General features: G+C 50.4%; 1 protein-coding gene across 2 annotated transcripts in view; it reads left to right on the forward strand.

The window, feature by feature from the left end:
* The window catches only part of CELF5 (CUGBP Elav-like family member 5), a 35,069-nt gene extending 20,074 nt beyond the window's left edge, over nucleotides 1-14,995 (forward strand). The window contains exons 4-13 of one of the 2 annotated variants that reach the window (XM_068420581.1): nucleotides 5,278-5,406; nucleotides 6,178-6,257; nucleotides 7,248-7,394; nucleotides 10,800-10,944; nucleotides 11,628-11,774; nucleotides 11,983-12,045; nucleotides 12,133-12,216; nucleotides 13,311-13,454; nucleotides 13,565-13,729; nucleotides 14,755-14,995. In XM_068420581.1, coding sequence (XP_068276682.1) covers nucleotides 5,278-5,406; nucleotides 6,178-6,257; nucleotides 7,248-7,394; nucleotides 10,800-10,944; nucleotides 11,628-11,774; nucleotides 11,983-12,045; nucleotides 12,133-12,216; nucleotides 13,311-13,454; nucleotides 13,565-13,692 — 1,067 coding nt within the window. In that variant the 3' untranslated portion in view covers nucleotides 13,693-13,729; nucleotides 14,755-14,995. Of the gene's footprint in view, nucleotides 1-5,277; nucleotides 5,407-6,177; nucleotides 6,258-7,247; nucleotides 7,395-10,799; nucleotides 10,951-11,627; nucleotides 11,775-11,982; nucleotides 12,046-12,132; nucleotides 12,217-13,310; nucleotides 13,455-13,564; nucleotides 13,730-14,754 lie in introns of those variants that run through there. The other variant, XM_068420582.1, reaches the window with a different exon arrangement.
* Nucleotides 14,996-15,260: the final 265 nt, after the last annotated feature.

Below are 15,260 nucleotides of genomic sequence, written 5' to 3' on the forward strand. Positions count from 1 at the left end.
ATCACACTGTCAGGGCCCAAGTGCTGTTGCAGAAAATAACATGCGATGGGGAAATAGTGTCTGAAGGGAAAGGACCATGAGTTTAGGCCTGAGATGGAGGTGCTGTCAGCCTGCAGGGGACGAGCTTGGTTGGAGCAGCATATACTGAGTAGTTCAGAGCTGGAAGATTGGGAACAGGAGAATCTCTGTTAAATTAATGGGGAGCTCACAGCAGCTCAGATGCCTCCTGCAGGTGGAAAAGGTTTCCAAATTTGTGAACTTGTTTTGCTACTTCTCCTTGTCTTACCGATACATTTCTTTTCCTCTTCTCTCCATTCCTGCCATGTGCCTCTCCATGCCTTGTGCTGTTGGTGCTGCCTCTGAAAGCAGTTTAGTAGTGGGTAGGGGAGAATTTGTGTGAGACTCTGTGTCCTGGAGGGCAGCATATCCTGCATGCTGTGTTTAGATTTGCAAGGCTTTTGTTTCAAATTTTAAGGGGTCACTTCCAAGCAGTTTGTAGTGACTTTCAATTACTGCACTGGCAGGACCATGAGTTACATTTTATAATATCTTATATGAATGTGTGTATTTATGGTTGTGTGATCCTCCTTTTTTTTAAAAAAAAAAAGTTTATCTGTTTAAGTCAGCTCATTTTTCCAAATGGAATCTGTGACTTTTCATTATTTACCTGAGGGATAAGACACTTGACTTTTACTGAAGTCTGAGCATTTTTATTCCCTTGGGCTGTACTGGGAATCCCAGACATGCCACCTATAGATAGATGTGCTCCTTTTGAAAAGAACCGTGGCTTCAGCCTCCAAAGAAACTAGCGTGCCTAAAACACATAGGACTGGATTCATCTCACCTTACTTCAGCCCCTGGGTTCAGGGTTGAGTTTAAGGTCCTTGTTCATGCTATAGACAGTAAAAAGAGACCAGTGCCTTGAGGGTGATTCACTCTTGACACCGATATTAGGAGTGGATGAGCTGTCATTTAGAGGTGCCTGCAGTGGGAATAGAGGAAGCTGACTGCTCACTGACACCTCATATTGCCTCTAGATACAACCATTAGGTGGTCACTCCTTCCCCCACCACATTGATTTTAAAAATTTGCACCCCAGATTTCTAATTAATTCAGGAATCGTGTAGTTGTATCTGAGGTTATTCCTAATGAGTCTTTTTTTTTTTTAAAAAAAAAAAAAAGCATAGGAGACTAGGAAAGCCTTTGTCAGTCATACCAATAACTCAACATCACAAAACCATTACATGTACACACTGGCAGATCCCATGCACTCTCAGGCTGTAAGACATTGCTGCATAGCAGCCCTCACAGTCAGCACAGGGACACAGGCAGATGTACCTTCAGATGGATGTCCCATGCATGCACTGCTTTGCAAATACATATATGTGCCCACTTGACACACACATACTTCACCAGGACCACCCATGCACAGCTGACGCCCCTGCATTAAGCCCTCACACAACAGCAGTAAAAACAGCTAAACACACAATTTAGACTGTGAACAGACTGACCGCTGCAGCTTTGTTTTCTTAACAGTTTGTATATCTTTGATGAGTGCTACTCTGGAATCTCGAGTGTCTAATACTAGGCTGAGGTAATTTCTGCAGTCTTTCTTTTGCTGGTGGGGCACTACTACTAGGGACTCTTTACTATACCCAGCCACCTAGTATCACAAAATGTGTTGGGACTTAACACCTCTGATGCCTCAGCTCCTCTGTCAAATTGAGCTGAAATAGGCCAACGGGTTCAAAAACAGGATGTTGATTTGGAGGTAAGCTTTTGGTCAAGGCACTGGACTCTGAAATCTCTAAGCTTATGAAAAGTGCCACAATCTCTAATGACTGCAAACGGCAGGGCATCAGCTCTGCTTCTCATGGAGAAAGTCATAGAGAAGAGCAGCCTTTGGAGTCTGAACATCTGCCTGTCTCCAGCCCATGTGCCTGTCTTCCTTCCAGCTTCATTGCAGAGCTCAGAAACAAGTGGCTCCCACAGGATCCATGACAAACTGGAATTTTTCCTGGGGCAGAAGCAGCATCAAGGCAGCACCCTATATTTGTCTGAATCGGGTTGCTCTTTCCAAAGGTTTTCTGTCGATCATGATGCTCCACTTGTCAGACAAGTGGATGAGCCAGTTTGCAGATATGGGAAGAGCCATTCCCTGTAGGAATTGCCCCACACTGGCAGGAGGTAAAAGAAAGATTTGGGGCAGAGCAGAACTGCTTGGACTAGGAATTTATCAAGGGAACGGCTGCACGCATCAGTGAGGCTCTGCTCTGCATTGTCCTTGAAGGGAACCTCTTTTATCCTCTCCAGGGACTGACCTCTCAAATTAAGCACCCTGAATTAAATACATGAAGTTAGAGCACCAGAATTTGTCTCCTGGTCTAAGAGATGCTAATTTTTGTGCCAAAGGGGCAGTTTTGGCCAAGCCCTGCAGGGGCTGTATGGGGATATCTGGATGCTCAGTGTTACTGCACCCTGCAGAAGGAAATCACTAGTAAAAAGATGCTGCCTGCATTAGTTCAGAGGGGGACCTGTGATTCTGGCGCAGACTTTGTCAGCTCTTTCCTCCTTTCCCTCACGCCTCTGATGTGAGCCTGGGAGTGCCAGAAGGAGATGGAGTGAGGGGGCAGAGGAGCTTGTCTGTGCTTCTTGCGAGACCTGGAGCACTCCGTTGAACTGATATGGTACAACAGCTAGCCCAAGCCCATTAGCACTGCCTTAGAGACAAAGAAGCTCTCTGCATACCCAAGGAGATTTGCTGCGTTCCATCCACAGCCAACTGCTTGAGCAGGCTTCCTCCCTCTCCCTGATCCTTGCTGCTGACAACTGCTGGCCAGATGACCTAAATCCACTGGGTTTAAAGAGGAGCAGTGTCCAGTGCTTGTGTGCTCTCCTCTGTCTCTCATGGCTGAAGCATTCAGCCTTAACCCCTCGCTTGTTCCCATGGTGTCTTCATCAGTGACCTGCTCTGCACTGGCCCTCCTCCTGCTGCCTGGGTGACTGTGCCCAGAGCATGTTTCCATGGGAACTCAACAGTGAGAGATCAGCGACAATTTTCCTGGTTGCGGACAGCATTGGAAATTGCCAGTCAGAAGATGGAAAGCAAGAGCTGGAGAGAAAGTGAAGGAAAAATGGCAGGAGGAGGGTGTGCTGTTACAAGTGGTGGAGAGAAGATCTTCCAGCGCTGCAGGAGTCCCTGCTGGGAGCCGAAGGAACCAGTGACCCACAGCAGTGGCTTGAGGATGCCAGCTGATTTGGGATTGACCTCTTCAAGAATGGTGACAGCAGACATCAGGTGAAAGGGCTTGCAGGGTTTTGGCCCAGTTGTGGAGAGATGAGCCAGCTTGGTTATTGGTAGGGGAACGCCCCTATTTGGAAGCTGCCTGAAGCAAGAAGGCACTAGATCATGGGTTGGGCTCCAATACATGGAGAGGGAGAGAGGTCAGCAGCAGAGGAGCCCTTTCACAGATTCCCAGTTGCTGCAACATGGCATCTGTGTTGCGTGTACATCTAGTGGCTGGTGGAGAGCTGTGCCTGCATGAGCTTGTGCTGGGCTCTGTGGGATGGTGCAGCCATACAAAGTGGCTCCCTGTGGTGTCTGTATGGTGGAAGAGTGCATCTGTCTGCACATCCCTCTTGCTCCCTGAGGAAGTTTGTTTCGAAGGCACCTGCTGGGGCTGGGTCAGTGTGCAAGCATGTTCCTGTGCATGCGTGAGCCTGTGTGCTTGTCCATTAATATTCTGTGTGTGCATTTGCTTTTCTGCAAGGGACCACATTCTGCACGTGTAGATACTTCCTGCATGTGTTCCCAAGTGTGTCTGTATGTGGCAGAGCAGTAGGGGGCAGGCAGCTTGCTTACTTACCTGGGTGGGAACCATCCTCTGAGCCAAGACGAGCAAGGAAGGGGCTAGGGGGTGGCTTGGCCAGCAGTGTGGATGTGTAATGTGTCATCCATTCCTGCCATACATAGACATCACCACCCCTGCGGCCTGCTCTGCTGCTGTAGCTCCAAGACCTGTTGTTTTTCAGGTCACTGCACTCTCAAACAGACAGTAGCTTCCTTGCTATTTTCCCTGACGTGCGTCACATTACATTGGTTTTGTTTGAAGCCAGCCCCTTTGATCCTGTCGCTAACAATAAGGAGTCCTCTCTCACTGCTCCTCCCAAGCCATATCCTGACACATTTGCTCCTATGGGTCATGTCTCCCCATGCATGTCTGGGGCAGCGGAGGAGGGTTAACTGTAGTTGGCACAACTGTCTCCTTGCAAAAATCGAGATTGGGCTGGCATTTAGGCTGGGATTTTAATGTTGTGCTATTTAATAGCTGTTCACAGCAATACGTGGAGGATGTTGCCCCAACCACTGCTGTGTTTATGCTTAACTGAATGACATCAGGCTGTGTGATGGGCCCCTGTGTGTACTGATGGGGGCAGAGAGGGGGAGAAAGCACTGTGCACCTTTCTTCCCACATCCACACTTGGCCATCCCAGCAAAACCATAATCCTCACTTCTCCCTTTGATGGAAGAACCCAGAAGGACCCTGAGCTAAAAGTCCTGGATGTGTTGGCCAGGCTTCCAGCCCCCCGCCAGTGTGACACGGGTACAAAATGCCCTTGGAAAGGGGGGGAGTGGGGACCAGGGAGCTGTTTGTTGGCCCTCACTCAACTGTCTTCCACTTGGTTGATCCTATGGTGAGGCAAATTGGGACCCAGGATGCCAGGGTTTATTCGAGGCCTTAGAGGACAGCTCGGTAGACATACCAGTTAGATTGGGGTACGGAAGGGCAAATTGAAGCTAAGATGCTTGGTTACATAGCAGGTGTGGAAACAGTGATCTTGGAGAGAAGGAAAAGGAAACAGAAGCCAAGGGTCCTGGAATTTATTCACCCGGCCTGGGTTGGTCTGCAGTATTTCTTAAGGTACCTCTTGGACATCACATATTGTTCAATAAGGGTGTAATTGCCCAGGCAGTTTTTCTTATTACCATTTGTGTTGGATCATTCAAAGGAAAGGGCTAATGAATAGAAGGAAATTATTAATCTTTTGTTTTCCTTTGGGGAGGGTAGGACAGGGGAAGCCACAGAAACTTTTGTAGGTGTGAGGAGCTTGAGAGGATGCTGCATACTCACCCCTGGAAGCATTTCAGCCAACAGCAAATCCTTTCCATGCCAGGCACGTTTTCAACACTAGGCTGTTTTGTGCTTAAGTGTCCCTATCCTCCTGCTTTGGACTGTAAGCCTCATAGAAGGTTGATGTTTCTGTGTTTACCCCTAGGGGACAGGAAGCTCTTTGTGGGCATGTTAAATAAGCAGCAGTCTGAGGATGATGTGCTCCGGCTCTTTGAACCATTTGGGGTCATTGATGAATGTACAGTGCTCCGTGGACCTGATGGTAACAGCAAAGGTGTGAATCCCTCTGTGTGTCGTGCCCTTTCTCCCCGCTCTTCAGGTAGCGCTTACCTGCCTCACCACTTGTGCCTCCTTTTCACTGGGGCACTTGTTCCCCCCACCCTATTTTTTTGGGAACCCATATCACAGGCAGGCATAGGGAGCAGGGCAGGAAGAGTTGTCTGCTGCAAGGAAAGATTGGGGAAGATCAGCAGAGACCGAGGTGAAAGGAGGGGAAGCAGTGCACAATGAGTAGCTGAGTTATCAGGATCACTGGTGAGCTTGTTGGCTCAGTCTGGGTCTGCAATTTGAAATGTTTGTACCCACAATTAGGAGTGCATAGAGAATTTGGGGAAGAGGTAATCAGAGGCAAGGGTGGAGATGGTGACATCGTCTACAGAGTGTATCATTGAAGTATCGTTGAAGTATATCACTGTGGCTGCCTCCTCCCTGGAAGTGTTCAAAGCCAGGCTGAATGCGGCTTCGAGCAACCTGGTATAGTGAAAGGTGTCCCTGCTCATGGCAGGGGGGTTGGAACTAGATGATCTTTAAGGTCCCTTCCAACCCAAACCATTCTATGATTCTATGAAGTAACAATTTGAGACCCTGTTTTTTGCAGGATAGAGGACTTGGGATGAGTCAGCCCTTTTGTTCCCTGTTTTCTTGGGGTGGCTCTCCTTTGCCCTGCCTGAGATCCAGATACTGTCTCTTGCGTGATGATACAAGGGGCACTTTTCACAGCCGTCCTGTCACTGCAGTCTCCTGTGCTCTTTCTGTCCCTTTCCAGGCTGTGCTTTTGTAAAGTTCTCATCTCACACAGAGGCTCAGGCAGCAATCCACGCGCTCCATGGCAGCCAGACAATGCCCGTGAGTATAAGGCCAGGGTACCCACCCTCTTCCTGATCCTCTTCCCATCACCCTGTTGGAGGGACCTCCCCTCGCTGTCCAAAACCATGACAGGTTCAACTGCAGTTTGCAGCTCGTGTGGTTGTGGCGGGGGGGGGTGTGTGTGCACATCTGTGCTCTTGTCTTTGGGAACCATCCTGTCTCCTGGGCTGGTGTGTGTATCTATGTCTGTCCAGACTGGTAGTGACAGCACTTACAGCTATAAAGGGTAAATAAAAGAGAGTCAAGAAACCAGGCCATGGATTTGTCATGGAGACAGCTGCCTGGAGTAGTTCAAAACTGAGAAGGGTGCAAGCTAACAATTAGCAACGTGAGTAGTCAGGACTCCAATGTCTGAGCACACTCCATGTCCGTCCTCTCTTATTTAGGCAGTAGAGGAGGCCTCTGGGGCAGGCTGGGTGTGGATGTGAACGCTTTGTGCATTGTGTGGGGTTGTGTAGCTGCAGCTGTGCTACCTTGTGCTAGTGGAGCTGCAGTTGTGGTCTCCTTTCTCAGTCTCCAACCTGGATTGGGGCATCTTGTGGGCAGGACATTGCTGCAGCAGGGGTAGTTCCAGCTGCCAGGAACTGCTCTGCCTATCTAGCCAAGCTCATGGTGGTGGAAAGATGGTGCTTGTGGCTGACAAGGTGTTCCTGGCTGCACCATCACCTGGTGAACGCAACCAGGGATGTGTACACCCACTTGTGCAGCTGTGCAAGGCCCAGGGTGTGAGGGGAAGGGTGGGAGAGGGAAGGATTAGATGGATGGATGGATGGGTGGGAAAGGGCACAGCCCAGGTTCCAGGCAGCGCCTGAGCACTTCCACGCCGATATTTGCTCTTCTGCTCCTCTTCCCTCTCCTCTCTGCTGCCTGTTCTGCCCCATTTCACCTTGCCTGACTGCTGACTCTCTGGCTGTCCCACGGCCTCTTCTCCCCCTGCCTCCTCTCTCTGTCTCCTCTCTCTGTGCCTAGGGTGCCTCCTCCAGTCTAGTGGTGAAGTTTGCTGACACAGATAAGGAGAGGACCCTCCGTCGTATGCAGCAAATGGTGGGGCAGCTGGGGATATTCACTCCATCTCTCACCTTGCCGTTCAGCCCATACAGTGCCTATGCGCAGGCTGTGAGTATCATGCGTGTGTGTGTGGGGAAAGGCTGCCCTCTTGGCTGTGGGGTAACACCATACCTGGGCTGGGAGACCCGCAAACGGGTCTCTGTAACAAATGCGTGAAAGCTTCTTGGCACCTGGGAGTTGTTCCTGGCTTCAGTTTCTCCAGTCATCAGCCTAGTCTTTGTGCATTTCTCTCCTGGAAGGGGTGACAGGAGAGAGCTGGGACCTTCTCAAAGTGAGGCTGGATTTCTCTGATGTGGTGTAGACTGGCGGAGGTATCTGGGAACAGGTCAAGCACAACCCAGTGTCTTTCTCTCTTGTTTTGAGGAGAGCTCAGAGCCATGATTGCTGGGTGATATCTGCCAGACATGGCAGTCTGCCAACTTGTGAGCTCTTCCTCTGGGTCTATGGCACAAATGTGTGTCTGTCTGTGTTTGGAGCACCATGAGAGCCCTGGGCCCAGCTTCATGTTTATTTCTCTGCTGAAATTCTCAGGAGGGCCCTAATCCCCCCAGTGCCATTCTTGGCTCCCAGGGTTTTCTCTCTTGGCTAGTGTGACTGTGGGGTTTGCAGGATGCTGGAGAGGGAGCAGTGGGTAGCAGAAGCTTAGAGGTGTTTCAGCAGTCTGTCCTCCTCTGGCAAAACTGGCTGTGCTTTGGATCTTAGTGAGAGAACCTTGTTGCCTTGGAGTGATGGTGGTGATTGCCACTGATGTTTGAGGTAGGTCCCAAACACGATGTGTCCCTGATCGACTGTGGTGGAGCATCTTTTGGGTTGTCTTGGTGACTGTCACTTTCAGGTCTCTGCTAGCAAGTATAAAGCCCATGGAAGGAGGCTCAGAAATTGCTCAAGGCATGAGAGGTGCTTGTGTCAAAGAACGAACTCAAAAGTAGATACTGGTACTGAAACTAATTTTCTGGGGGGTGGGGGGAGCACAAACAAACATCTTCTTTTCATATATGTGGACACCTCTTTCACCTCTGGCTTCGGTGACTAGTTGGTGTGTATCCCATCTAATGACAGACAAGGAACTATTTCTCAGTTGTCGGCCATTTCCTCTCAAAAGAATCCCCCAAAACTGCGAAATGCCATTTAAGTGTGTGGCAAGAGCATGGAGTAGCAAAAGAAAAGATGCAATAAATATGAGGCTCCATACCATTGGGGAATCTTGGGAACCAAACGTAGAATTTGTCCAGCACAGATTATTTGATCTTTCTTGTGTAATGAGGCTGAGAACAGCTATACCATTCCAAGCACCAAGCCTTCCAGCAGTATGGTTTCGAGGAGGGAACCCTTTCTGACCAGACACCAGTATCTCTCACCAGGACCAATCTTTTCTATCCAGCCCTGTAATCCAGAAGCCAGCTGTACCTGAGGTCTAAGGTTGTAGCTTAGCTTAGCTTAGCTGTGGGTCAACTAGATCATTCTGGTAGATCTTCTGCTGTCATGGAGATGGCACTAATGTGAGCACGGTATGATGGTGAAGGAGGCAGGAATGGACCACACAGTGAGGTTATGATGGCAGAAAGTACTTCATTAACTTATGGTCCAGGATGTATAAGGAAGGAGAGCAGTGAGACCTTCTAGACTCGGTCTTTAAGTGTCCTCCAATCTTCAGAAACTCCTCCTGATGACAAGAAGCCAGTCAGGCCTAGGATGTGCTCCTTGCTTATCTGCATCTTCTTTCTCCTCAGTTGTATCTGTAAATTTGTTGCTTTGTCTCTGATTCTTCACTGGCCTTCCTGCTCTGTGACTTTATTTTGGCTTTCCCCTTGACTCGAAACTCAGCCTGTCCCCCACTCTTGCAGTTTTTTTTCCCTCCTTTTCCTTTCCACTGGTTTTGGTTCTCTCTCCTTCTTCATTCTGAGGCACTGACCTCATACCTGAGTGTTTCTTCTCTTGTGTCATCACAATCTTTGGACTCCCTTCTCCCAAAGGAGAGATCCTAGCCAGTTCTCAAATGCATAGAGTGTCCCCATGAGAGGGAGAGGGTATCAACCCTTTCAAATGTCATCTAATATCTCTGGAAGTGGGGACAGAAGGGAGGGATTTCCTTGCTGAATCGCCTTATAGCACCTCCAACTGTCCTGCCATTGGCAGCTCTTGGGGACCTCTGGTAAGCCAGGGCTCAAGAGAACGTAGTTCATGCTTGCATGGTGCAGGGCTTGGAGTAGTAGATGCTGCACCCAGGGTTACTCACAGCCCCAGGAGGTGCAGCTAACAATTATGTATGTGGTTGAATCAGACTGAGAGGAGCGAGTGCTGCTGGGGTGAACTGGTGCATCACAGGTGTTGGTTCTTACATTCACAATTTAATATGCCAGCAACTTTCTCTCCCTTTCCCCATGGGATTTGCTGCTTCGCCAAGCCAAAGCAGTCCGCACAGTCCCTGGCCTAGGAAGTAGTAGTTTGGAGCCTGGATTGTTTTGTTTTGTTTTTCCCCAGTTAGATGTTTTAAATCTATATTAATTGCATTTTCCTTTAAAAACTATCTCAAATTAAACATGAAATAACTACAGACTATGTTAGGTCTAAAGTTATTCTGACCTGTTCAAATATACAAAATAAGATATTAAAAATAGTGAAACAGTACATGTTAGCTGATACTGTTTGTAAGAAAAATTGTCATACTTATCTGGGAAATATGACTGGCTAAGCATCTGGAAGCAGTTTATTTCAGTGCTTAAACAGTCAGTGCTGCTCTCTGAGCAGGAAGGGCCCATCCTGATGGCCTGGCACACAGCTGAGTGAGCGAAGACCCCCCCCAAGGCTGCTGGCATGTGGAGAGGGTGAGGGCGGGTGGAGGGCTGCCTGGCTATGGCCCTGGTTTTGCGGAGCATGCCCACCTAGCCATGTCCCCCTGCTGCAGGGCAGGAAGCTGTGCCCAGCTCTCAGGGGCTTCCACGCGTGGCCTGACCCTGGCCACCGGCCCGCCTCGACAGGGGCAGCCCCTGTGTGAGTACGTGGCTGCAGAGAGCTCCAGGCCCACCTCAGGGACCCCTGGGTGCAGGGACTGTCAGCTGGGCGGGGTGCGTGGCTTCAGAGGACGCTGCTGCCCGCCCCGGCAGGTCCTGCCGAGTTGCGGGAGGCTCTGGGGCAGGCAGCGGGAGCCTGGAGACCCCCGTGGTGGCGGGGGGAGATGGTGAGGCCGCAGCCCTGGCCTGTCCCCGGCTACAGGCAGTGGCAGGGGAAGGCGGAGGCTGAGCTGGCCTGCGCAGCCTCCCCAAGCTCCACCCGCTGCTGCAGTGGGGCTTGTGGCGGGAGGCCCCCAGCAGTGCGAGGCCTGGGGCGAGTGGAGCGAGCCACTGAGCCCTGCGTGGCCCTGAGTGGAGCGAGACCCCCAGGCAGTGCGAGGCCCGATGTGGTGTGAAGCCCTGGGCAGCATGGGGCCCTGACTTGCATGGTCCTACCTTGCAGCTGATGCAGCAGCAGACGACGGTTCTCTCCACCTCCCACGGCAGCTACCTGAGCCCAGGCATCGCCTTTTCCCCTTGCCACATCCAACAGATCGGTGCCGTCAGTCTCAATGGGCTGCCAGCCACTCCTATTGCACCAACATCAGGTGAGGGCCTGGTGTGGGCCAGGATGCAGCAAGTCCTTCACTACCAATGAACCTCCTTCCCCATCACTCAGCACAGTGCTCATAAAGGTAAAACAGTTCCCATGTCTCTTTGGGCTCAGCATCTGGATTAGGCCACTCTTTTCTAACAAGGCAGCCTCTGAGGACAGCAGTCCCTAGTTCTGCACAAATTTCTGCAACCTCCCTGACACCCTCGCACGTTCAATGCATGTTCGCTTGCCCTACTGCTGTTCCTTTGTGCTGCGGTTTTTCCCATTGATGTGTAAAGAAGGACTAGGTTCCCAGGATTGCACCTGACTGAATACAGCAGTGCTATAATTCATTATCATCATCCCAGAGTAATAATATCAACAATAATGCATATTGGGTTTGAACACCTGTCAAGAACAGGGCTATATCATGCTAGGTGCTGTACAAACCTGGATTAAAAATGTTCCATCCCTAAGCTCTGACAGCAGCCAGGACTAGCAATGCTGCACAAACTCTTCTCACTAGTGCTGCCTCTGATTTTGTGAAGGCTCCAGCACTAGTCTGTCACCTCCACGTGCCAACTGGAAGAGATAATAGCTTCATACACAGCAGTCTTGCCAGGCAGATGGAAGGAGGGAGTGTGGGCTTTGTGGGATCTCGACTCTCATGGGATATCCTCTCTTCATGCTCTACAGGGCTACATTCACCACCTCTCCTGGGAACAGCAGCCATGCCAGGACTGGTGGCACCCGTTTCAAATGGACTCACTGGAGTGGTACCATTCCCAAATGGGCATCCAGCCTTGGAAACAGTTTACACCAATGGCCTTGTGCCATACTCAGGTATGGAGAGTAGGAAAAAAAAAATCCAGAGACCTCAGTAACTGCAACTGGCTCCTCTTTTCTGGATTGCCCACACAGAACACTCTTTCTAGCTCCCTACCAGCCAGGCACTGAGACAGACTTGGTGGGGGGTGGGGGCGGGGGGGGAGAGAGACAGAGAGAATGCATGAGTGATTCCCTTTGCTGTGCTTCTGATTGTTCTCTGCAGCCCAGAGCCCTTCAGTAGCAGAGTCTTTGCACCCAGCCTTCACCGGAGTTCAGCAGTATGCAGGTAACAGCTTCCCTTGTCTCCTTCAGGCCCTTGTGTGGCCAGTCAGATCCTCAGGTAAACAGGTTGTTCTGTCTCCTTGGAATACAGCTGTGTATCCAACCACCACCATCACCCCCATTGCTCAGGGCATCCCTCAGCCACCTCCCATCCTGCAGCAGCAGCAACGAGAAGGTGAGGATCAGGGTGGGAATGTGTGTGTCTGGTGATGGTGGGGGATTTGAGTAGCTTGTCTTCTGCACCGCAGAACCAATGGCAAGGAGACAGCACTAATCTTTGTCCACTCTAATCTTTAATACTGGAGCTGGGTTATGGAACCTTATGGAACCAACCATGTCTCTGCAGTGAGTGGACTGGAAGGGTTCATAGGATGCTTGTCATGCAAACTTTCTGAGCTCATCCCTGGCCAGATGCTGCCAAGTACAAAGGAGACAGCAAGCACTCGAACACTAAGCTTTGACACCAAAGGGTATAGAGTCACCCCTTCCCTACGCAGGCAGGGGAAAAGAGCACTTCCTCTCCATCTTTACTGATACCAGAACCACACCGGTACCAGTCGAACCAGCCTCTCCAATGTACTGTCCTGTCTCTTCAGCCTTCCTAGCCTCATGAGTTTGTTTTTCAGCTGATTTCAAAACTGGCCTGGACAGAATTTGGAGGCAAAGGCATTCTCTGTTTGCTCCTGCTTCATACAGCAGGTGTCAGTGAGGGAACAGCCCCTGGTGCTCATCAGGCTCACAGAGAGCAAGTGAAGGAGTGGGCAGGACCAGTTCAGCCCATAAATCAGATGTGTGGCAGTCCAGATTTCCAGTTGGGGCTGTGGCTTATGGGCTGAAGGCAACCACTGCATAGCTGTGGGCAGGGAATGCTAGAGCAGCAGCTTTCACATAGCAGTGTCTGCTGGTCTCCTAGAACTGGGAGAACTATGAACAAGGAGCTGTCACCTCAGCTACTTTCCTTCCAGCAAAACGGCACCCAGACACTCAAGAGTTGTGTCCAGCACCCTACATGGGAACTGGGCAAGCTGTGAAAGTGAATCTGCTCTCTGGAAACTCTAGCTCTGCATATTGCCTCCCAGCTGCTCTTAGAGAGCCCTCAGAGCCCTTTATGGACCAGTGACTGAGACAGACAAGCAAGAGGAGGTCAAGACAACAGGAGGCAGTGCTGGGGTTCTCCTCCAGTGCTGTGCTCTGAGTTCAGCCCATTTCTCTTCCCCTTCCCTTTGGGGGCTCTCTGTTTTGTCCCTCCTCCTTGCCCCATGCCTGCAGGTCCTGAAGGCTGCAATCTCTTCATCTACCATCTCCCTCAGGAGTTTGGAGACAATGAGTTGATGCAGATGTTCCTGCCCTTTGGAAATATCATTTCCTCCAAGGTATTCATGGATCGTGCCACCAACCAGAGCAAGTGTTTTGGTGAGTGCTGACACCAGTGGGCAAGAGAAGCATGATGGATAATGAGGACACTGATGCACTGGGCATGGCACCAACAGTGCTATTATCCATGCCTGTGTCCTGTCCTTCAGGTTTTGTAAGCTTTGACAACCCATCCAGTGCACAGACTGCTATCCAGGCCATGAATGGCTTCCAGATTGGCATGAAACGTTTGAAGGTCCAGTTAAAACGACCCAAGGATGCTAACCATCCCTACTGACAGCCGTGAGCAAGCAGGAGTCACTTCTGCAGCACAGGTAAAGCTGGTACCATCACAGCACAGTTCCTACACAGTGATGGCCAATGTGAGGGGGCAGCAAGGTCTGGCTGCTCCCTACGGGGGTGGGAAGCCAGGAGCTGAATGCAGTAACACAGCTAGCAGGGCAGAGGCCTTGCCTGCCAAGAGCCAGCCTCAGCACCTGAGCAAGGTGACCCAGGCAGGCCTGGAGATGATGACCAGAGTCGAGATCATCAGGCAAGTTTGTGGCAATAAGGCAGGCCCAAGGCCAAGCCAGAGAGTCACTCTGCAGGTCAAGATAAAGATCAGATCTGGTGAAGGTAAACAGGGTCAGACATAGTCCAGTGATTGCCAGGCAGTTCTATAATGAGAATAACAAACAGATCCAACATCAAGATGGGAAGGCAGTCCAAGGGTTGGAGTCCACATAGTAAGATCCATGGACAGGTGGAGACTGGCACTTCTGCGATGTAGATCAAACAAGGGCTGAAGCCACAGGCCTGAGCTGTAATGAGACTTCTGGGCCCATGGGCAGAGAGTGTGGACAGAAGCCACAGGTGAGGCTGGTCAGGGCCATTAAGGCATGTTAGTACACTCAGGGCCCTGACAGGCAGATGGGTTCAAATTACCTGTCTGTGGTCCAAGCAAGGTTTCGGTCTAGTTTCTGACCGCTCCCAAAAAGCATTCATCTTCCTAAAAAGGTTTTAAAACCCAATAGTTTTGTTTTCAATTGTTATATGTGCCCTGAAATTCATCAGCAGAGAATACTTTCCAGGGTAAGGAGGGACAATCCCATGATTCACAAGGATCACAGAAAAGCAGAGAAAAGATGGGACCCTGAAGGGCCACAGAAGAGCTGCCTGACAGAGCTCGCTGTCAAAGTCTCCTACCAGCCAACAGACTGGGAGCAAAGGAGGGCTGATCTTGGTCCCTTCTAATTGGGGTCATCTTCCTCCACGTTTAAGCAACAGCAACTCAAAGCCTGAGGTTTGCATAGGTGTCCTCCTAATCTCCCAATTCCCTCCCTTCTCCCTTTCTGTTCAGGTGAAGGGGAAGTCCAGAGGAAGAACTTCTGCTTCAGGTTGATTTACAGAGAGGCCAGTAAATTTATCAACTCTTTTGACACCACCCCTTTCCTCCTTCTTCTCCCCACCTACCCACCCCATCCTCCTTCTGCCCTCCTCCCCAAAACATGCAATTAAAGGGAAGGCTCAGTATCTGCCCAGCAGGAAGATTCTTGCCACGACAGACTCGCGTATTTGCTGCTAATGTGGTGCATAGCAAAGGGACCAGAAAACCAGCAGCCCCTGAGGACCCGAAGCTCTTCCTCTCGGGGTATGCCTGGAGTACATGGACCAAGAAAACCCACTAGTGTGTCTCTAGGTTACTGCAGTGATGTATGGACACTTAGCTCTGTCCCTATCTCCCTCCTGCCCCATCTCCTGGCCCTTTCATAGATAAATATAAATATATATATATATATACAGTCTCTATTTTTTTTTTAAGTGGCTCACAGGACCAAACTTTTCCATTCAGAGACTGACTCCTTG

This window comes from Nyctibius grandis, chromosome 31 (assembly GCF_013368605.1).
Source record: "Nyctibius grandis isolate bNycGra1 chromosome 31, bNycGra1.pri, whole genome shotgun sequence".
NCBI classification, from domain to species: Eukaryota; Metazoa; Chordata; class Aves; order Nyctibiiformes; family Nyctibiidae; genus Nyctibius; species Nyctibius grandis.